The 21,762-nt window shown below is 52.9% G+C and overlaps 6 protein-coding genes across 6 annotated transcripts; 3 read left to right on the top strand and 3 right to left on the bottom strand.

Annotated features, from left to right (window-relative positions):
• Positions 1 to 201: 201 nt before the first annotated feature.
• Positions 202 to 3,905, bottom strand: COCSUDRAFT_11115 (TIP49-domain-containing protein; the record flags this gene model as incomplete). Its single annotated transcript, XM_005651535.1, has 10 exons — positions 202 to 348; positions 612 to 727; positions 917 to 1,044; positions 1,605 to 1,726; positions 1,954 to 2,088; positions 2,418 to 2,527; positions 2,811 to 2,991; positions 3,205 to 3,315; positions 3,428 to 3,628; positions 3,750 to 3,905. 10 exons carry the CDS (start codon positions 3,903 to 3,905, stop codon positions 202 to 204), a joined length of 1,407 nt encoding a protein of 468 aa, XP_005651592.1.
• Positions 3,906 to 4,194: 289 nt separating this feature from the next.
• COCSUDRAFT_52061 (hypothetical protein) lies at positions 4,195 to 5,677 on the top strand. Its single transcript, XM_005651534.1, has 3 exons — positions 4,195 to 4,536; positions 4,626 to 4,685; positions 4,793 to 5,677. Exons 1-3 carry the CDS (start codon positions 4,329 to 4,331, stop codon positions 5,128 to 5,130), a joined length of 606 nt encoding a protein of 201 aa, XP_005651591.1. The 5' UTR covers positions 4,195 to 4,328; the 3' UTR covers positions 5,131 to 5,677.
• Positions 5,678 to 5,991: 314 nt separating this feature from the next.
• On the bottom strand, positions 5,992 to 7,531 carry COCSUDRAFT_55074 (hypothetical protein; the record flags this gene model as incomplete). The annotated part of the gene is made up of 5 exons (XM_005651533.1): positions 5,992 to 6,036; positions 6,217 to 6,436; positions 6,636 to 6,723; positions 6,828 to 6,903; positions 7,430 to 7,531. The coding sequence occupies 5 exons, from the start codon at positions 7,529 to 7,531 to the stop codon at positions 5,992 to 5,994; spliced, it is 531 nt and encodes a 176-aa protein (XP_005651590.1).
• A 1,282-nt stretch (positions 7,532 to 8,813) lies between these two features.
• COCSUDRAFT_55073 (hypothetical protein) lies at positions 8,814 to 10,425 on the top strand (the record flags this gene model as incomplete). Its single annotated transcript, XM_005651532.1, has 4 exons — positions 8,814 to 9,004; positions 9,104 to 9,258; positions 9,665 to 9,934; positions 10,088 to 10,425. 4 exons carry the CDS (start codon positions 8,814 to 8,816, stop codon positions 10,423 to 10,425), a joined length of 954 nt encoding a protein of 317 aa, XP_005651589.1.
• A 3,241-nt stretch (positions 10,426 to 13,666) lies between these two features.
• On the top strand, positions 13,667 to 16,556 carry COCSUDRAFT_34668 (hypothetical protein; the record flags this gene model as incomplete). Its single annotated transcript, XM_005651531.1, has 7 exons — positions 13,667 to 13,843; positions 14,003 to 14,165; positions 14,352 to 14,433; positions 14,599 to 14,773; positions 15,001 to 15,515; positions 15,744 to 15,942; positions 16,332 to 16,556. 7 exons carry the CDS (start codon positions 13,667 to 13,669, stop codon positions 16,554 to 16,556), a joined length of 1,536 nt encoding a protein of 511 aa, XP_005651588.1.
• A 367-nt stretch (positions 16,557 to 16,923) lies between these two features.
• COCSUDRAFT_55070 (hypothetical protein) lies at positions 16,924 to 18,305 on the bottom strand (the record flags this gene model as incomplete). The annotated part of the gene is made up of 3 exons (XM_005651530.1): positions 16,924 to 17,746; positions 17,975 to 18,062; positions 18,167 to 18,305. 3 exons carry the CDS (start codon positions 18,303 to 18,305, stop codon positions 16,924 to 16,926), a joined length of 1,050 nt encoding a protein of 349 aa, XP_005651587.1.
• Positions 18,306 to 21,762: the final 3,457 nt, after the last annotated feature.

Below are 21,762 nucleotides of genomic sequence, written 5' to 3'. Positions count from 1 at the left end.
AAGCAAACGTCATCTTCAACAGGGGTTCTGGTCCACTCCCATTCTGAGCACCTTACTGTAAGGCTGTAAGGTCCTTACAGCCAGTGCCTCAGCTGCAGCAGCCTTGATCTTTATGCTCGGGTCGCCACCTCATACCTGGCCAGGGGACCATTGGATATCCACGGAGGTGATGTGACATGTATACAGTAAACTACATGTACATCATTGCTCCATGGCAGCCCCGTCAGCCTCTGCAGGCTCCATCTCGGGGACCTCATTGAACATGAACTGCTCCTGGTACTCCATCATGAACTGCGCGCTTCGCTTGACATCCACAAACAGTGTATATGCTCGGCCAATGTCCTCCACCTGTGTGGGTATCAGCAACCATACAAGTCATTGAAGGAGGACAGATTACGTCATGAACATTGTCAAGACATTCCAAGCAGCACTGGCTCAACAGTTGCAGACTGCCCTCAACTCCAGGCCTGGATGTGGAACAACACAAAATTGATAAAAGGGAAGCCCGGATCTGCATGCAGATTGCAGCAAATTCGTGATGCAGGAAGCGCTAGTCCCCATGCAACACTCAACGTGAGGAAGGAATGCAAACAATTTGCGCAAGCACCCACCTCTACAGCCGCTGCTTTGCGCTTGGTGGCAACGAGGGAGGCAGCTGTGATGAGGTAGATGGCATAGCGCAGGGAAGTCTCCGCGCCAATCTTGGTCAGCAGATCCTTCGCATCCTCTGCGCAACAAAGCAGCCACATGTCAGTCCACACTTGTCACCCCACACATCCATAAATAGCTTTTGTGACCATCGTTTCTTGCGCTGCTTGTGTGCAGGCTGCATCGCCTGAAGCTTGTCCACCCTGCTAAGTATCCTCAAATCTTGTAGGAGGAAGAGATGCATGGAGTGCGGGGCAGTGGGGTGCACCTGTCATTTCCACATCTTCTTCCTCGGCACGGATCTCAAGGATGGTGTGCAGCTCCTTCTCTGTGTAAGGCTGCGTGGAAATGATGAGCAGCCGATCCAGCAAGTCAATGGGGATCCCATGGGGTGACCTGCACAGTGACAAAAACCCATATGAACCTGTCAGCTTTTAGCAGAGGACAGCAATGTTATGAAGTATGAAAAGAACATACTAAGACACTTTGGGACCCCAATAACTTTGCACAGGAAGAAGGCATTGCAGTGCGAGCACAGTGCGGACGCTAGGGGCTCAGACGAGAGAAAGATAATGATTGGTCTCAGCATGGCGTTTGCTCAGCCAACGAGCCTAAAATGTCATCAATGCCCCCATGCACTTCTGAACTGAGTCATGCACCACTGCTTCTACAATAAGGACCTCAAGGGACAGAGCATTTAAAAAGTTCTTTGATTTCTAGCGCTTCATTTTGACAATGCACAAGTGGAATGTGGCAAGGCTCAGACGAGAGAAAGATAATGATTGGTCTCAGCACAGCGGTTGCTTAGCCAACGAGCCTAAGATGTCATCAATGCCACCACATTCCTCTCCACTAATTTGGCCTACATTTATGCACCATGCACACCTCTCTAGCACAGCCTATCACATCATGTGTGGCCATCTGTAGGAATAAAGAATAAACAGTTGGAGGCAGACCGGTAATTTGTGCCGCGGATCTTGGTGATACCACGGTTTGTGGCCACCACCAGGATGGGCGCCAGATCATTCTCCAGCGCCCGGTTCAGGAAACTGAAGCATTCCACGTCCAGCATGTGCACCTGGACACAACAGTGTAATTTTAAGGGATGCATCTTTTTGTACCATAACATGCCCCAGCAATCCCCTAATGCAAGGCGACGAGCATGCATTTCCCGCAAGATGTTTTCAAGACTCGCACATGCAAAGAGATGAAGGCATTTGTCGCGCGATAAGCAAGCGGCAAAGTAAAGGCATGCAAGTGGCATGGGGAACAATTAATTGTGTACTTATAAGAGTATGGGCTGACCTCATCTATGAAGAGGACGCCGGGGATGATGTCAGCCTTGCCTTCCTCCCGCCACTCTGCGATCTTGGAGTCGATCTGCTCGCGTACCTCGGACCGTATCTCCCCGGTGTCCCCCGCAAACAGTGCCAGGAACCCCTGCAATCAACCAGGAGCCTTTAGTTCATATTTCCCTTTGAAAATCAATGATGTGAAGACCTTCGACACTTTGTAAAGGGTGCAAGAAGACTGCATGCTCAATCTCCCTGCCCACAGCCTGATCTCTGCCTCACCTTGGCATCCAACCCAATGGCAGCAATGCTGAGCTTGCTGCCTTGTTCATGAAAGAGAGAAATATGCATGTGGACACCCCAGCTCAAGCGCGAGCTTCAGTACGCACTCCATCTGCAGTTAATTTCTGGCTCGGTCAGGTGGACACATATGGCGCCATCAAGGCAGACTACATGATTCGCAGCTACGGCGCGCACCTGTGTGCGCGAGTTGATGACGTCAATCTCGTGCAGTGTGACCACATGCACCACCTCCTTCCGCTTCTGCAGCTCCCCCTCTGGGCACTGCACAAACTTTGTCGTCGGGCCTGCACAGCAGTCAGAACGGGGCTCACCACCGCTCCTCCGGAAAGGCCTGCACGCGGTGACATTGAAATCCTCCTGTAACGGGTTGTCTTTGTGAGGGACATGCCCATGTGGTCAAAGACCTGCAGCTTATGTGCATGACTTTCAGGAGATGAATTGGTGCTCAGCAGGAACCGCATTGATGCCTCTTGAAGCTGTGTACCATATGCAAAATTTCGTGACAAATGGACACAAGATTGCCCAGCTGACAGGTTGCATGCACGAATGGCGGTGCAAGAAGCTCACCCATAGCATCATAGTCCCTGGAGCGCGCAAAGGAGCGGCCCAGCCTGGTGATCTTGCCGGAGGCTTTGTCAATGGCGATGACATCGCCCGACTGCACCTTTTGCTTGGTCAGTGCCTCGATCATCTTTGAGCCCAGGTCGTAGATGGTCTCCATCTCTGTCGTCTTCATTGTGAGCTTCCCCTGTCACGGCAAGGATTGAAATGCTCTTAGGCAGCCGCAGCAACCGCAGTGTGTCAATGCAGACATGCAGCAAGCCTTTGAACAGGAGGAAAATGCAGCAGTGCTCTTGGACATGTACAAGATATGCAGCATTGAGCAGTTCATGTGCCACATGCAGGTAGGCATCACTGGCACAAGGCAGTCCCTCCCGAATGGCGGAGTAAGACTCTTCACCGTTTTTGAGACGCTCCCAGTTGCAGGCCGATCGATCTCAATTTCCACCACCTCCCCCTCGATGATCTCCGTCTCCTCTTTTATCCGCACACCGATGGCTTTTCTGAAAGCCTGCAAGTTCTCAGAAAACAATCAAGTTGTCAGCTTGCTGCATGTTGCTAAAATGTGACACAGGTGAAGGCTTCCGAGATGAGTGATGCCACGAAGTACAAGCAATGACTACCTGGGTGAGCGCCTCTGTCTTTGACATCTCCAGGGAGAAGATCTCAGATGCAGCCATCATGGCGAAGGGTGTCTCCTCCCCCAAAGCCTTTGCCATACCCATCGCAATGGCGGTCTTTCCTGTTCCAGGCTGCCCTGCCAGCAGCACCCCCCTGCCAGCTATCCTGCCCTCCCTGATCATCTGCAAGATCACCCCCGCTGCCTGCACAACAAAGACCTTGTCGGGGCTCCCATCGCAGCTTCTCAGACTGTAAAATGCATACTTTTGCATATGCTATATCTTTAGACGTTGAAGCTATGAGGAAGGGACATTGTAAGCGCACCCTTCGGGCTTGGACTTGGCCCACCATGCCCTGGGACACCTTCCTTGCCTCCAAAGCATCGTCAAGTCCCAGGCCTCGGATGTGCGAGTGTGCTCCAATGCGCTCTACTCTAGTAAGATCTCTGACTTCCCCGCTAACTCTCACCTCCCCAGCCATTGTGTCGGTTTTGTCAACTATTTACATGATCAAGGCGTTGCAGACTTTCAGAACCTGCACAACTGATTGGATCCCATATTTATATCAGGGATACCTTATTGGGGACACACCTTGTGTTAACGCTGCTTGCACAAGAGAAGCGAGCCGTTTTGAGCGCAATGCAAGGGGTTTGTACAAAGCTGTGGGGGTTTGCTCATAAGGGTTGAGGGTGCATGAACTACTCACAGCTGAGATGGTCGCATCTCTCGAATCCTTTCGGTCTTGATGGTCGCAAAGCTTCACTTTCTGTGATCAGTGCCCCGACCACTCGCAGGATTGCTGTCTCCAGTACTACTTGTTTTTCAATTTTACAAGATTCGATGGGCATAAGAACAGAATGAATGATTCGGGTCTAAATATGCAAGTTACTTGAATACCCGTAATATGGCACCCAAGATAACGCTTGAACATGCTAGCGACCCAGCGAAACGCTTTTTCTTTCCACGCCGCACCCGTGGCAGTAACATGCACGTTGCCGCAAAAGATAAAGGCTGGGGAAGAGGAATTATCGAAGGCCCAGATGGAGTTATTGGGAGGAAGTTTGACGATCCCGTGTCAAACGGTATATATACGTTCCGGCCTGCTCCTGCAGGTGAGTTTGCTTGGGCAGACGCAATCCGTTCCATTGCACATTACGGCTGCGGTTGGCGAATCTTTGTTAAACGTTCTACTGCTTGACAGAGGAGGCTTCTGCTGTGGAGCAGAGCACCATCAACAACGCCTTTGTTATTGCTTCCAAGGGTAGCCACCTCGCATGACTGACTTATGCCAATAATGCCGATCAAGCATGACTTTGTGCTTTGATGCTGAAGATTTCCAGTCCTGACATACCTCGGCTTGCACTGCAGGTCCCAGCAGCGAGGGTCCTGCAGACGTGGCAGGCCCCAGTCAGCAGCAGCCACCAGACCAGCTTCGCAGACCCGAGGCACCACCATCTCTGGAGACATTCCAGCCTCGCAGGCCTGAGACACGGGGCTGGCTCAAAGAGCAAGGTGGGGCAGCGGGAGGGGCCCCTTCAAAGAGCCAATATTTTACTGCTGAATTAGAGGAGGCGTACAGCGCAGCGGTGTTGGCAATGGTGCGGCGTCCTGAGTGGTACGAAGCACACGGCAGGGATGCCCCGCCCCACTCTGTGGAGCACAGCTCATTGGCAGAGCGCCTGGCATCAATGAAGGTGATTCGCTGATACTTTTCAGCCGGCCAGCAGCAGTTGTGGATGGCGCATCGAGGAGCACAAGAAGAGGTAGCAGTGTTACAACGGATGCATTGAACGGTATAAGTCCATGTACATTATTTGTGTGGCCTTCGCATCTCTAGTACATGCAAATAGAGTTTACCTCACTTGCGGCACGCACTTGAACGCATAATAAATATTGCAGGCTACAAATGTCTGCATTTGCGCGTTGTGTCGTACTAAACAAGTTTGCAGCTGAACCCTGCAGACAGACAAGTTGTCACGATGTGAATGTGCGCAAGTGCGAAATGCATTTGAGCGTGTGTGTGTGCCTGTGGGTGGGTGGGTGTTTGTGCATGTACATGTGATGTGGAGGGTATATTGTACTGTGATAAGCTGTTTGGATTCTACAATTAGCTTTGTTGATAACAGTAGACCAATCCATTTACCAGCGTAACAACTTCAGATGTAGAGATCACAGACAGTGGCCATGCATGACTTATCATAGAATAAGTCTTGCAATAAGAGCCCAGGCCTGCTGATTGCAGTAGGACTGTCCAAAACAAGCCTCGAGCTCGGTGTGCCCTGCACCTTCTTGCTGCTCCCTCACACTTCCCGCTGAAACCATATCCGCTTTGCATATCTAACGTACCACCGTTAACCCTGTGTTGTGTTGGGCTTTAAATCTTAAGAAGCTTCTGCTACAGCTGGGACTCTGTCGATGTCTGCAAAAAATCATTTTGGGTCCAGTTCTAGGTGTGTGCCACCAGCACTGCAATGCTTGCCCCAACAGGGCACCTCACTGCAGCAAGACCGTTTCCCCTGGCAGGGTAAATCGCCAGGCACTCAAACTTATGATGGCTGCATTCCACATCACGCTGACATGGCCTGATGATCTAGCGGGCTGCATATCTGCCTCTGCGGCAGCACAGGGAACGAACTGGGGACCCCCATTTGTGTAGTCTCGGCACACCATCCACCCTACATGTGGCTCCTGAGCTGACACGCAGAAAGACTGGGTGCCTTCCTGCCGGTCGCTAAATCCTTCCCAGGGGCAGATGCTGATCCTGCTGCTGGCATGAAGTGTCCCGAACGTACTGCAGGTTTGGTGCAAGACAGCGTTCCCTGCGCCGTGCTGTTCCCGTTTATGGGCGTGTCCCCGTTTACGGATGCTTCGTCGCTGGCCTGGTGCGGCGGCTGGAAGGCTACACGCGCGGCGTGCGCGCCGTCCTCGGTTTCGTAGCGGAAGCCGCCGTAGATAGGGCCCGCGGCTGTGCCTGAGAAGAATGCCAGCTCGCGAGGACCCTTCACCTCAAGCCTGTCACGCACACACAGCAATGCTTTTGGAGCAGAGCAGAAGCGTGTTGATCCCAGTGTCCAATATGAATTGTGGCAGGCCATGGATAATAGTCTGCATTCGGAGAACCTGAAGAGGAACATGATGCTAGCGGTGAGGGCATTTGTGTGTCATTCAATGACCGGCACGCATGGTGCTGCCGGAAGGTATCAGAGCGCACGTTGTGCCCAGGGCAAATTCCACGTAGGAGCAGGCATAGTAGGCCCCAGCGCACAGGCCCAGGTAGGCACCCCCAGCCTCCACAAAGCCTGGCACAGCAATCGGCACCTCAGCAGTTCCGAGCACAAACTCGAAGGGAAAGCTTGTGCAGAAGGATCTTGCGCGCAAGCACAGCAAGATCTCGGTGGCTCACCGCGGATTAGGCTGTTGCCCCGGCCATTCAGCTGGTGGCAGTAGGGCAGAGAAGACAGCTCCCCGTAAGAAATTATCTGAAAAAGGTGCTGATCATCTCAACGAGAGCGGTCCTTACCTGGATGAGATAGCAGTTGAGGAGTGTGGAGCACAACTCGCGCACATCCGCCGCTGCTCTCACTCAGCTTCTCCCCTGCAAAGGTTCATAAGGGCTACTGTGAAGCCAGCATATAGTTTGTGGTTTGCCATTGACATCCCTAGCTAATTGACACGTCCAGCATGTTCTGGCGGGTTGGGCGATACTGTTACACTGACAGCAAGCATTGCTACATTTCAGGCCTTTGGCGGATCACAACAAGGGACAATTGCCCAGTGAGGCAACACTTCTGCAACACTACGACGCCTGTATAGCCAGGGTTCTGGAGAAGAGAAGATGGCTTCTCGAATTTTCTCTAGAGAAATCCCTTTTCTCTTCTCTTCTCCAACAGCTCTGCCAAGGCGAAAATCTTCTCTCTTGCGAGAGAAAAGGTTTTCTCCAGAGAAATTACCTTTCTCTACTTCTCTGGTATAGCTCAATCAGCTGTCATGACAAGCAATGACTACCTGGGTGAGCGCCTCTGTCTTTGACAACTTCAGGGAGAAGATCTCAGATGCAGCCATCATGGCGAAGGGTGTCTCCTCCCCCAAAGCCTTTGCCATACCCATCGCAATGGCGGTCTTTCCTGTTCCAGGCTGCCCTGCCCTCCCTGATCATCTGCAAGATCACCCCCGCTGCCTCACAACAAAGACCTTGTCGGGGCTCCCATCGCAGCTTCCCAGACTGTAAAATGCATACTTTTGCATATGCTATATCTTTAGACGTTGAAGCTATGAGGAAGGGACATTCTAAGCGCACCCTTCGGGCTTGGACTTGGCCCACCATGCCCTGGGACACCTTCCTTGCCTCCAAAGCATCGTCAAGACCCAGGCCTCGGATGTGCGAGTGTGCTCCAATACTCTAGTAAGATCTCTGACTTCCCCGCAAACTCTCACCTCCCCAGCCATTGTGTCAGTTTTGTCAACTACTCACATGATCAAGGCGTTGCAGACTTTCAGAACCTGCACAACTGACTGGATCCCATTTTTATATCAGGGATACCTTATTGGAGACACACCTTTGTGTTAGAGCTGCTTGCACAAGAGAAGCGAGCCGTTTTGAGCGCAATGCAAGGGTTTTGTACAAAGCCCCGGGCCCGGGGGTTTGCTAATATAATATTATATGAACGTTCAGGGTGCATGAACAACTCACAGCTGCAAAGAGGACGGCCGAGAGATGGTCGCAACCACCTCTAAAACCCTTTCGGTCATGTTGGTTGCAATGCTTCACTTTCTGTGATCAGTGCCCCGACCACTTGCAGGATTGCTGTCTCCAGTACTACTTCTTCCTCAATCGTACCAGATTCGATGGGCATAGGAACAGAATGAATTATTCGGGTCTAAATTCGCAAGGTGCTTAATTACCGGTAACATGGCACCCAACATTACGCTTGAACATGCTAGGGACCCAGCGAAACGCATTTTCTTTCCACGCCGCACCCGTGGCAGTGACATGCACGATACCGCAAAAGATGAAGGCTGGGGAAGAGGAATTATCGGAGGCCCAGATGGAGCTATTGGGAGGAGGTTTGACGATCCCGTGTCAAACGGTATATATACGTTCCGGCCTGCTCCTGCAGGTGAGTTTGCTTGGGCAGACGCAACCCGTTCCATTCTACATTACGGCTGCGGTTGGCGAATCTTTGTTAAACGTTCTATTGCTTGACAGAGGAGGCTTCTGATGCGGAGCTGAGCACCATCAAGAACACCATCGTTGTTGGCTTCAAAGGTAGCCACCGTGCACTGACTAGGTTGTGACTATGCGTTCGCATAGCACTCTGCAAAATCCACGGTGCTTTCAGCTGGCTGAACACGGACTGAAAATTACGCAGCTCTTTTCATGGATGAAGATATGTTAGGGCTCGTGGGCGAATCACTGAGACGGTGGAATTTCGACCGGCTCGAGTACTCAGCTTCCAGTGCCAACAGCGGCAAGGTCGCTACCACTCTGTCGCGCTTGAAGATGACAGCCGCTGTGAGGCTGGAGTTGCCCTGTTGCATAGCAGGCGTGGAGCCAGTCCATTCTGAGATCCAGCCGTACAGGTGCCTGACTTTCTCACAGCTGCTGTAAGTTGGTCACCCTGGAGACTGACACGAGAGTGAAGTATTGGTTGGTGAGAGTAACGTCATGTGCTACATCAGGTGGGAGGCCGGTGAGGCCAGCAACCTGGAGGCCAAGAAAGCCACTGAATGGCTGCAGAAGCATGTGTGCCCTCATGGTGTGCTTGCTGTCGCGGTGACATCTGTGGCTTGGATGCGGGCACATTGGCTGGCCGATGGGATCAGCATCAAGACAAGTAAGACAGACATCTTACTTGTCACCGCTGAGCAAGGGGAAAAATTGTTGGAAAGGCTGGGCAGCAAGCAGCCAAGCGAAGGGCTGCTTATTGAAGCTCTAATTGGCGTGCTCGCTGCCTATGAGATGAAGAGAACTCAGGATCTCAAGGGTGAGCTCTTGCTTACATTCCTGTACACTCTCCTTTTCCATTACTTCCTATCCAGTGGATGATCTCTTCCATTTCAAGACTGCTTTTTATTGTTTCTTGACCTGTCTATTGCATCTTGGGTCCTCAGTTGCAGCCCTCAGCGCATCTCGTCTCCTTCTTGGAAAACTAGTTCATGGAAAAGTACTTCTCCCTCAGCAGTTCAATGCAGTACTGTTCTTGTTGCTGAGGGGCTTCTTGTGTGCTTGCATTTTCGCAGGCAGCATCTACAGCATCTGGCCGCAGACAGTGGCTGAGGAGCTTGCTTTGAATTTCATGCTGGAGCATGATGCTAGGATAGGTAATCGCAAAGTGCCCGTATTTGGTGGAGACTTCAATCTCCACATGATCACGCACAGGAGCGCGCACCAGTCCTCCGAGATTCACTGTGCTGCAATCACCAAGGCCACGCTCGACAAGAAGCAGCTGGCAGTGGGGTGCATGCGGGCGCTCTTGCAGCAGGGCCTTGCAGCGGTGACTGCTGGCACAGGTGATACAAATCTGACATGGAAGGTATTTGGCTGTAGTCAGATTCTGAATCAGTCTGCCAGAATTGAGTTATGCCAATAATGCCGATAAAGCATGACGTTGTGCTTTGATGCTGAGGACTCCCAGTCCTGACATACCTCGGCTTGCACTGCAGGTCCCAGCAGCGAGGGGCCTGCAGACGTGGCAGGCCCCAGTCAGCAGCAGCCACCAGACCAGCTTCGCAGACCCGAGGCACCACCATCTCTGGAGACATCCCAGCCTCGCAGGCCTGAGACACGGGGCTGGCTCAAAGAGCAGGGTGGGGCAGCGGGAGGGGCCCCTTCAAAGAGCCAATATTTTACTGCTGAACTGGAGGAGGCGTACAGCGCAGCGATGTTGGCAATGGTGCGGCGTCCTGAGTGGTACGAAGCACATGGCAGGGATGCCCCGCCCCACTCTGTGGAGCACAGCTCATTGGCAGAGCGCCTGGCATCAATGAATGTGATTCGCTGATACTTTTCAGCCGGCCAGCAGCAGTTGTGGATGGCGCATCGAGGAGCACAAGAAGAGGTAGCAGTGTTACAACAGATGCATTGAACGGTATAAGTCCATGTACATTATTTGTGTGGCCTTCGCATCTCTAGTACATGCAAATAGAGTTTGCTTCACTTGCGGCACGCATTTAGAGGCATAATCAATATATTGCAGGCTACAAATGTCTGCAATTGCGCATTGTGTCGTACTAAACAATATGTTGCAGCTGAACCCTGCAGACAGTCAAGTTGTCACAAGGTGATTGTGCGCAAGCGCAAAATGCATTTGAGCGTGTATGTGTGTCTGTGGGTGGGTGGGTGTCTGTGCGCGTACATGTGATGTGGAGGGTATATTGTACTGTAATAAGCTTTTTGGATTTAAAAAAAAAGCCTTGTTGATAACATAGACCAATCCATTCACCAGCGTAACAACTTCGGACATAGTGATCACGGACAGTGGCCATGGTAAGTCTTGCAATAAGAACCCAGGCCTGCTGATTGCAGTAGGACTGTCCAAAACAAGCCTCGGTCTGCCCTGCACCTTTCTAGCTGCTCCCTCACACTCTTCCCGCTGAAACCATATCCGCTTTGCACATCTAACGTACCACTGTCACCCTGTGTTGTGTTGGGCTTTAGATCATCTGCTACAGCTGGGACTCTGTCAATGTCTGCAAAAAGCCATTTTGGGTCCAGTTCTGGGTGTGTGCCCACCAGCACTGCAATGCCTGCCCCAACAGGGCACTTCACTGCAGCAAGACCATCTCCCTTGTCAGGGTAGATTGCCAGGCACTCAAACTTATGATGGCTGGATTCCACATCGCTGACATGGCCCGATGATCTGTCTGGCTGCATATCTGCCTCTGCGGCAGCACAGGGAACGAACTGGGGGCCCCCATTTGTGTAGTCTCGGTACACCATCCACCCTACATGCGGCTCCTGAGCTGACACGCAGAAAGACTGGGTGCCCTCCTGCCGGTCGCTAAATCCTGCCTCCCCAGGGGCAGACGCTGATCCTGCTGCTGGCATGGAGTGCCCCGACCGTACTGCAGGTTCGGCGCAAGACGGCGTTCCCTGCGTCGTGCTGTTCCCGTTTATGGGTGTGTCCCCGTTTATGGATGCTACAGCGCTGGCCTGGTGCGGCGGCTGGAAGGCTACACGCGCGGCGTGCGCGCCGTCCTCGGTCTCGTAGGGGAAGCCGCCGTAGACAGGGCCCGCGGCTGTGCCCGGGAAGAATGTCAGCTCGCGAGGACCCTTCACCCTAAACTTGTCGTGCACCACTGGTCCAAATGGCAGCTTTTGGAGCAGATCAGAAGCGTGTTGACCCCAGTGTTCAATTTAAATTGTGGCAGGCCATGGATAACTATGTGAGTCCATAGAACCTGGAAGGAAGGAAGGAAGGAAGATTACATCACTCCAGCCGCCTAGGGCTGATTGGATGAACTGACAGAATCCAAATAATCAAAACAATCCATCACAAAATGTGCAACACCAACAATGTCCAACTGCCACATGAATTGCTGCATCGTCACAATGGCTGCACCAAACAGCCCAGGATATCTGTCCCGAACAGATTGCAAGGCAGGGCACTCAAACACAAGGTGGCGCTCATCCCCAAGAACCTGCTGGGCACAACGCATGCACAAACGCTGGGGCCGGGGAACCCTGGCCCAGCGGCCCGAGACATTGGGCAGACTATGACAACCCATCCTGAACTTCAACAGTATACGCAAGCAACGGGCACTCAAAGGCTGCTGTAAGAGCTGGCAAGGGTGGCGCACACAAGCTGGCCTAGCAAACCATCTGTGATATGTACACAAGGTGGCATTACTGGACGGGCAGGTCCTAGGGCAAATGTCAATATCATTCCAAACCTGCAGTGCTTGCGCATCTAGCAGCTGCATCACAGCATCAACTTCCACAGGAACAAGGGTGTCAAACCGAATAACAAACTCATACCCAATCCGGCGAAAGCCCCGCATGAAGGCCCAAGCCCAATTCTTAACATTACGGGTTATGGCATCCCAACAATCATCAAGGGCCACTTGCCTGTGAAAATTATTTGCAGGCAAGGCAGCCAAATTGTTCCAGAACTTGATAATGCGCCGCCACCACACACAATCAAGGGTCTGCTGATTCAACTCCTTAAGCAAGATGGCACCATGCACAGAGGTGGGGACGCCAGCAATGTCTCTCAGAATTTTCAGGTGAGAGGAGGCCAAGGCAGCCCGGCCCCGCCGGCTGTCGCCACCAGGAAGGCTGCGCAGGCCCCACACCTCACAACCGTAGGAGGCAGTCGGCGGCACACATGCCTCATATAGGCGCAACAGCAGGCCAGCTGACATGCTGCAATGCAACTTCCCATATTGCTGCCTGAGCTGTGCCCACGCACCCCACATGTTCCTGTGAAGCTTGCCAAAGGTGAGATTAATGCCTTGGGCACCGTCAAAAAGGGCACCCAGGTACTCAAACTGCTGAACCCAATGTACAGGCGCACCACCACAAAGCCACTGAAAAGGTCCTGGCAAACTTGAAGAGAACACCACAATCTTTGTTTTGTCAACACTGATGACCATTCCCGTTTGTTCACAAAACTCACCAGCTGCATCAATCAAGCGTTGCAAATGAGCAGGTGTGGTGGCGAGCAAAGCAAAGTCATCAGCATAGCCTAGATCTGGTACACAAGTGCCAGTACGCAACTGCGGGCCAACCCCAGGGCACCTCTGCAGCAAGTGCCTGTGCAGACCATCTGCAAACAAGCCAAACAGCGTGAAGAGGAACATGATGCCGGCAGTGCCGGCAGGGTTTGTACACAGCTGTGGGGGTTTGCTCATGAGGGCTCAGGGTGCCTGCACTACTCACAGCTGCAGTATGAATTCGTTCGGGCATCTTCTCTATGCAGAAGATGCTCCGTTATTACTGTAAATATATCTTCTGTGATCTGTTAATTACATGCAAGGGTCCCAATCGGCACAATTTGCAAGGCATTGCCGAGCCCCAGTCTCAGATTCGTACATTTTCCAGAAATTAAGTTGTCTTAGAAAGACATATTACAACATAGGAGGCTTGTTTTCATTAGTTCTTTGTTTAAAAGCGATACCTGTGCACCATTTTTTAGGATTGCGGGACAAATAGACCTCCAGCCGGGGCATGCCCACCACAAATTGCAGGGCGAACATGCATACAAATTGCGCGCGTTAGATTCTTGGAAGCTAAAAAACATTATGGAAAAGACGGGCAGCGAAGAGGCAGGCACTAGATTCAGCAGAGTTTCAACTGCCTCGTTCCGAGGAGAGCGAGGGGATGCCACAGTCAGGTTGCCATCAGGCTTCCCCATGCAGGAGGGCGCCCAACTCGCCGAGACCTGCTTCGTTGGGAAGATGCTTGGGGAGGGGATCCAGGTGAGGCTGCATTCGAACACATCCCTATCACCAGGGGTACACAGGCAAAACTGTGAAAGGACTTGTTCACTTCACCACCAAATATTGCAGAGAATTATTTCACAACGCTCCTGATGCGTGACATAGGACAGAATCATGTGGTCGATTTCCTGGGCACAGGGGGCAGTGTTTGAGCTGGTGGACAAGCGGGGGCGGCCCCTGAACCTGGTGCTGAAGTCGATGCGCTCGGGTGGCGCGGCGTGGCTGTCCAGCATGCTGCCCAGCATGGAGCGGGAATGGGCGATTGGGCAGCGCCTGGGCATGCACTGCCGCACAACCGCAGGCATGTCCTCTTTAGAGCATCTTTAGAGAATGCAATAACTAAATAAGGGTATGAGCAAGTAGCTGCTGCGTGGACCTGGAAATGCCATGTAACACCATGCTGCTTCGCATGCGTTTGGGTTTTCTGTTTGTCCTGTGACTTGTCGTGTTGGCACTGCGAATTACTGTACCTGTGTGTGAGCTGCAGGTGCTCATCCGGGCTTCATGGGGGTCGGGGCAGCGCTAATTGTGGAGGACGTAGTTAAGGATCCCCGGAAGGTATCAAAAGGGTGCGCAGGTTCTGAAGTGCCGTTGAGCATCTGTTCCTCAGCATACTCTGTGGTGCTGATCAGCAGGGTTTTGTGTGTAGCATTGCTGTCACTGTGCCTGCTCTCTCCCTGACATAAATCAAAATGGCACAGCACAGCTCCCAATGCAGGACGTCTACTTTACAGGGATGAGGGGAAGCGAGGGAGTGGGACTGAGCAGGGCAAGTCCAAGCCCAGAGTCCGGGGCCGCTTCAGGGGCATGGTCCTGGAGAAGCTGAATGGCAGGACTCTGGCCAGCATTATGGGCAGCAAGCACAGTGGCGTGCAGGATGTGCACTACCTGCGCCAGGCCCTCCTACAGGTCAGTTGTATTCATTGCAGAACCTCAAATAAGGATGTATTCTTCATGTTATCTCGTGCCAAGTCTAGCCTGAGATCTCCCTGACAGAATGTGCAGTCAAGTCCTCAGAACTGCCTCGAATAACGCTCTACACTGCTGTGCGGTTCAATTTATGCTGCGCGCAAGGCATTGCGAGCAATTGAAAGGGCAAATTGATCAGGATTCGTACCTTCCTATGTTGCCTGCAGGTGCTGACCGCACTGGCAGAGGCGCAGAAGCTGGGCTTCAGGCACTGGGACCTTCGCATGACCAACATCATGGAGCACCACCCGCTTCCTACCCAGGCTGCCGAGAAGCTGCCGGAAGCTGCCAGCGCTCAAGTTGCGTCTGCGGGGCAGCCAGATGCTGTCAGTCAGCCTGACTCACATCCACCCCAAACAGAGAGTATCAAGGATGCACCTGAGGTTTGGTCAGCCATCGAGCTGACACAGTCAGGAGCCCAGCATGCAGCGAAGGAGCATCTAAGCCTACGAGAGCAGAGTCAGAATGGGTGCCTGGATGGGAGCAGGGGTGCTGCAGGGGGCTCAGGCAGCAGTGTGCCAGCACAAGAAGGCGCAAGCGCAAAGGAAGGGATGGGGACCGACAGGGAAGGTCTGCAGTGCGTGTGGAAGATCATAGACTATGGGCATGCTGACTTTGGGGACAAGACGCTGCAGTATGACGGCCTGTGCATCGGCGGTCCTCCCTTTGACCCAGAGGATGGGTGAGCACGCTGCCCTGACTGCCGCTCACATTCACTCACAGCCAGCCTGTCAGGCAAAGCCCTGTTGCACCACGGGTATCCCCTGCAAGCTCGATGATCCAATGCTTGATGAAGCTTGCATGTGAGTCAGTGTGCCCAGCAGCGCGGCCTGCCATGCATGGAAGACCATAATCACGCGTCTCAGAATGACCACTTTTGTCAAAATAGTTGCCTCTGTACTGTTTACAGGCTGCCCAAGTGGATGCTGGAGAGCGGCCTGCCAAAGATCCCTCTGGCAGAGAAGTGCTACCGGCAGTTCTGGTGGCGCAAGGGGGATGTCTACCGGCTGCTGATGTCGCTGCAGAATATCATCGATGGCAGCACCTGGCCCAAGGACGACAAGCGGCGGGTGAACGAGCTCATTGGCCTCATACACCACGTCACAGGTGTGTGCTGTGCCATGCATCTGAAGCAACTGCTCATCTATGTCATGACAGACACTGATGATCTCACAACTCCGAGTATGGTGATAAGTGCATCAGACTGATGGAGTGATGCAGATTCGTCACTCGATGTGTCATGACCAGTGCTTGACACTGACCTATATATCGTTGTTTTCCAGCAATATGCTGGGTTTTGGGAACGTTTCAGTCACAATGCACGTTCAGCAGTGCCGCCTTGTCTGCCTTGGCAACTCCTGATGCTCCAGCTGTGTCTTTGAGCTTGACAGGAGCACATAATCCAGCACACTGACAACAAGCCCTCAATCGCTTGCATGAGAGTTTTGTGGCAGAGCCGACCGAGCTCTGCAAACAACAATCAGTTGTGTGGCTGCAGGCAAGCGCATCACAGTGTACTTCACAGACGATCCGGACCATGTGCAGCAGTCCTGCGCCGGCCGCTTCTGGCGCCGTTCTGACGGCTGCTGCCACGTCGGCCGCCGGTGGCAGATGCGGCTGCAGACCTTCGTTGCGCCATACAATCCAGGCATCACCGCCACAGAAGCCCTTGCCCTGCCCTTCTTCTCACGTGCTGAGTAAAGCATGCTGTGGAACATCATAGGCAGATATGCTGCTTGTTCGGTGTGGGATTTGTAAAATACGTGCTGCTTTGAGGAAGGCATGTTTGCCCCTTGAGGGGGGAGACACGAAGTAAAAGAATACATGTTACAAACATGTTGTACAGATTTTGAGCTTCATCTGCCTTCCAACATCAATAACTCAGCAGATGCACTCACGATCTGGGATTGTAGAGATGTGCTAAAGCCAACTTCAATAGCAAAAAGTCAAAGGGCATAATGAGCCAAGACTTCTTCCTGATACATACACCATCACTCCTTATGCATGCGCACCTGCCAATGACAACCGGAAAGATTGTGACTTCGCGCTTGCCTGCACACAAATTTGGACAACTGGTCTCCTGGAACCGTTTACTTCCAATGAGGTGTTTGGGGTGGGGTGTCCAGGAGGAAACGCCCCATGCCGGCTGCCTGCAAGAGCATCCTCCAAAACATGCCTCTCTCCGCCCTGCATCTTTCTAGCTGGTCCCTCACACCTTCCCCGCTCGCTCTCAGCAAACCGTGACCATGACTCGGCTGCCCTCCTGCTGCATGAGGCTTCAGCTCCTCTGCTACGGCTGAGACCTTGTCTGAATCTGTTGACAGCCATTTGGGGTCCAGTTCCGGGTGCGTGCCCACCAGCACTGCAACTCCTGCCCCTATAGGGCATCTCACCGCAGCCAGACCACTCCCCTTATCAGGATACACCGCCAGGCACTCATAAACACCGTGGTTGCATTCCAGATTGCTGACTTGGCCTGACGGACCAGCCAGCTGCCCTTTTCTCTCAATGATAGCGAAGGGAACAAATTGAGGGCCCCCATTAGTGTAGTCCCGGCACACCATCCACCCTGCTTGTGGCTCGCGAGCTGACATGCAGGGAGAGTGGGTGCCCTCTTGCCGGCCGCCAATCTCTGCAGTCTCGGTCACAGATTCCGCTGACCCTGCTGCTAGAATGGAGTCCCCCTGCTGTGCAGAAGGTGCGGCGCCGGATGGTGTTCCCTGCTCCGTCCTGTCTCCGTTTACGTGAGCGTCCCCTTTTACGGATTCTACGGCGCTGGCCAGCTGCGGCGGCCGGAAGGCGACATGCGCTGCGTGCGCGCCGTCCTCGGTCTCGTAGCGGAAGCCGCCGTAGACGGGGCCCGCCGCTGTGCCCGGGAAGAATGCCAGCTCGCGAGGACCCCTCACCTCGAGCCTGTCACGCACACAGAGCGCCTCTGTTATTGGGCACTGGCCCAAATGGCGGCTTTTGGAGCAGAGCAGAAGCGTGTTGATCCCAGTGTCCAATATGAATTGTGGCAGGCCATGGATAATAGTCTGCATTCGGAGAACCTGAAGAGGAACATGATGCTAGCGGTGAGGGCATTTGTGTGTCATTCAATGACCGGCACGCATGGTGCTGCCGGAAGGTATCAGAGCGCACGTTGTGCCCAGGGCAAATTCCACGTAGGAGCAGGCATAGTAGGCCCCAGCGCACAGGCCCAGGTAGGCACCCCCAGCCTCCACAAAGCCTGGCACAGCAATCGGCACCTCAGCAGTTCCGAGCACAAACTCGAAGGGAAAGCTTGTGCAGAAGGATCTTGCGAGCAAGCACAGCAAGATTTTGGTGGCTCACCGCGGATAAGGCTGTTGCCCCGGCCATTCAGCTGGCGGCAGTAGGGCAGATCAGCTCCCCCTGGCATCACCAGCATCAGGCATTCCTCCTGCCATGCCCCAGACAGCAGCGCCTCTTGCCCAAGCTGAGCAACCTGCATTCAAGTCGTGATGTTGAGATGCACCACTATCTGGGCTCGGTCAATATTCGCATAAAGTAGCCAAGGTGAAAGGTCTTTGTTGCTGTGCTGGTAAGCTACCTGGACTCGGGATGACAGGCTGTTTCTGAGGCTCTCAAAAGCGCTGAGCACAGATCGAGATCCTGCCCCTTCCCCATCGTAGACCAGCACTGTTTGCTTGCCGTGGCTTGATTGCATGTGCACCCAGAACGTCCAGTACTGCCTTTGGGTGTTCTGGCTTGCTCTGCTAGTATTCCACTTGGCTGGTGCTCGCCTGCCGATTTGACAAGGGCTGAAACCGTGCATGCAGTCTCAGATATTGAGTCAATAAGAAAATTGTACGATCACATGTTGAATGCTGGCAGAAGGGGGCGACATTACTAGTATACAACACGATGGCAACCGTAAAGTGAAGATTGCTGATCAGAGCAGATAGCTTGTATCTATTTTCAAGAATAAAATCTGATCTGATCTGGTGCAGCAATGCTCAGAGAGGATTTGGCCTACGACTAGCCAATGCATTCCGAGAAATGCCCACATGAAGCACAATCTCACAGTGTCGGAAAAGTCGAAACGATTCCAAATGCGATCACTATAGAGCCCACATTGCATGCTCAACAATACATTGTTGGTTAACAAATTGAGAGCTGAAAGGAATCGTGGCATCACAACAGTAGGCTTTCACAGAAGAGCCAAGGATTGGATCTCACCGAGACTCTTGTCTCGATCCTCATCTTTCAGGTGTGGGACCAGTATATTTGTTGCGTACAGGGCCTGCAACAACATATTGCAGGGGTTGTATGGCAGGCAATGGGTGCTAATCCTGACCATGCCGTCCGATCACGCGAAGAAGAAAGCAGCCAGAAAACCGGTAAGCATTGAGAGCTGCATGCAATTCTCGTGAAATCAGCCATATAATTTGAATGAACTAGATGCTCCGAGGAGATATGATCAAGCCATCACATTACTGCTAGTGCCCCAAGGTTGTTATCTGGGTGCCCTTGCAAAGCGCAGAAAAGCTCAAATGCGGCCTCCAAAACTCTTGGCAGTGCGCTGAAGCCAGAACAAGCATCTGAAGACTCAAAGAATCCAGATGCAAGAACAACCGTCCCCACCAAGGTGAGATTGCATCCACCAATGGCCCTTGTCTGATTTTGACCACTCCAGCTGTTCTGTATCCTTACAGAGACACAGGCGTTGCTCTGATTTCCTTACAGGAGGTCCCGCAGGTGCACTTCCCTGCCGCAGTGAGTGCAAGGCAACGTGCAATATTGCATGAGATAGCATCGCGCCATAATCTCTCCCATTCAAGCGTAGGAGATGGAGACAGTCGGCACATCATTCTGGGCAGCAGCAGCAACAATGGGAAACCCAAGCAGGTTGAATCCCTCACGCCAAGACTAAATTTGCAATTCTCCTCATCAATCTGCAGGGTCTGAACATGTTCTTTGAGAATTGCACCTGGTTGCTTGACAGCTTCTACTTCATTCAGGTGGAGCTCCCAGCTTGCGTATCGCTGTCAGATGACGCCATCTCTGATCTGCTGCGGGAGCATTTCCACATTGATGGCAGCAAGGACTTTGCGGCTGTGCACCCAAAGCCTGCGGTCACAAAGCCTGTAGCCGCGAAGGCGGGTGGCAGAAAAGCCAATGGCAAGATACTCTCCCTTGAGGAGTTTGTCTCCCGGACACTGCCTCTCCTGGAAATGGAACGTGAGGCTGAAGTGGCCCAGGTATTCATCCCTGCCACATCACATACCTAAAGTCCGCAAGAAGCTAGATGCACTTGTGCCAACACCCTTCATCGATCCGGCAATCAACATGATGAACACTCATTAGAGGAAGCTATGATTGGACCACACTGAAAAGGACGAAACACAATCCCATGCATATACATGCGCTGGATCCAACAGGTGATGCTATTGGATGCCGCGGCCATCTGCGGCGAGGAAGAAACAGTCATCAATGGCCCGTCATGTTGCCTGTTCAGGCCCAGGAGAGCATCGCGCAGAGGCGGCCGGAGGTGGCTCAGGCGCGCGGCCGGGCTCTGCTGAACCTGCGGCTGAGGGATGCGGAGGGCGGTCTCCTGGGGCGCACCCTCCTTGCCCTCGTCTCCAACAAGGTGCATCCTAATAACGAAGTTCATGCCTTTATGGCATGCAGCATTCTATGGCAGCTGGCAGCAGCTTGCAAGGGGCCATGAACCGCCTGCTGTCCTTGCCAATATCCCGCGTCTGATGGCCGCAGCCAAAGTTGACCGGAATATCACAAGCTGGTCTCTGCAATGAGGCCAACAGCCCCGTGAAGGGACGTGACAAAATCCAGGATTTGACAAGTGTTGTGATTACCAATTGTGCAGGGAGGAGGTACACTTAGCGTGCCTCTACCGGCGCACAAGGTGTCTCCGCATGATGTGGTGGAGCTGCGCCCGTCCAAGGGCGATGCCTCCCTGCCCGCTATCGCCAACGGTGTTGTGCACAGGTGTGTGTGCTGTCTTGATCATCGGCCCACCTCATCACCCGCATGAAGTCTCAAGCCTTCACATACTCCATGGGGGTTTTCAGGTACATGCCTTGTTCCCATCTATATTGAGAGGGCTTTCTAGAGGGAGAAGTTCTTACGCAAGGCACAAGAAATGATGACAGGTCTCTGGGAGTCTGGCTCCTGGCTCATATCCATGCATGCAGTGGGGTGGTGTTGCAGGGTGCGAGATGACTGCATCACTGTGGCGGTGGAAGATGTGCCAGATGAGGGCCTGGACCAGCCACTGCGCCTGGACAAGCTGGCAAATGAGGTGTGTGCCTGTTGCTGGCACACAACAGCCATTGCTTATTAACTATGAGAAAGCCCAAGGTGTGACAACAGAGCGATGTTATCTTTGGTTGTTACACCCCCTGGTATAACCTGAATATGAAAACAGTATCACAACGACAAGTGGTTGAAGAGGGGATGTAAGAATTTGCACATCGTTGGTCTCCGACTGAACAAAGGGTGGCCATCAATGAACAGTAGATCTAATGAAATTACTGAGTGGGACCTGTGCAGGTCACATATCGGCGGCTGAAGGAGACTCTCGAGAGCCTTGGGGGAGCAGCGGCCCAGGCAGGCCCTGCTGCCACCCTCGTGGACGTGCTCTTTGGCCGCGCAGCACCCAGGTGTGGCCACGCACCTTCAAGACAGCTGCTATGGGCTTGAAATGAAGGCTTAAAATGTTGCAGAGGCCGTATGCACATGTGCCTCCTAATCAAGCCTCTCTTGGGTGGGGAATGAGGACGACCAACGCAGTATTCTGAATTGTTGGATCCCGATGGCCCATTTTTTGTGCCGTAGTGTAGGCATCACCTTCCGTGCTTGCCCTGGACCCATTTTGTTGATCTGGAGGGTTTTAAATGTGTGAAACCGTGGGGTTGGCCATCGCCTCTTGTCTTTGCCCTGCATCA

Source organism: Coccomyxa subellipsoidea, assembly GCF_000258705.1.
Source record: "Coccomyxa subellipsoidea C-169, whole genome shotgun sequence".
NCBI classification, from domain to species: domain Eukaryota; kingdom Viridiplantae; phylum Chlorophyta; class Trebouxiophyceae; family Coccomyxaceae; genus Coccomyxa; species Coccomyxa subellipsoidea.
Note: the sequence above shows the minus strand (reverse complement) of the source record. Positions and strands in the feature narration are given on the sequence as shown.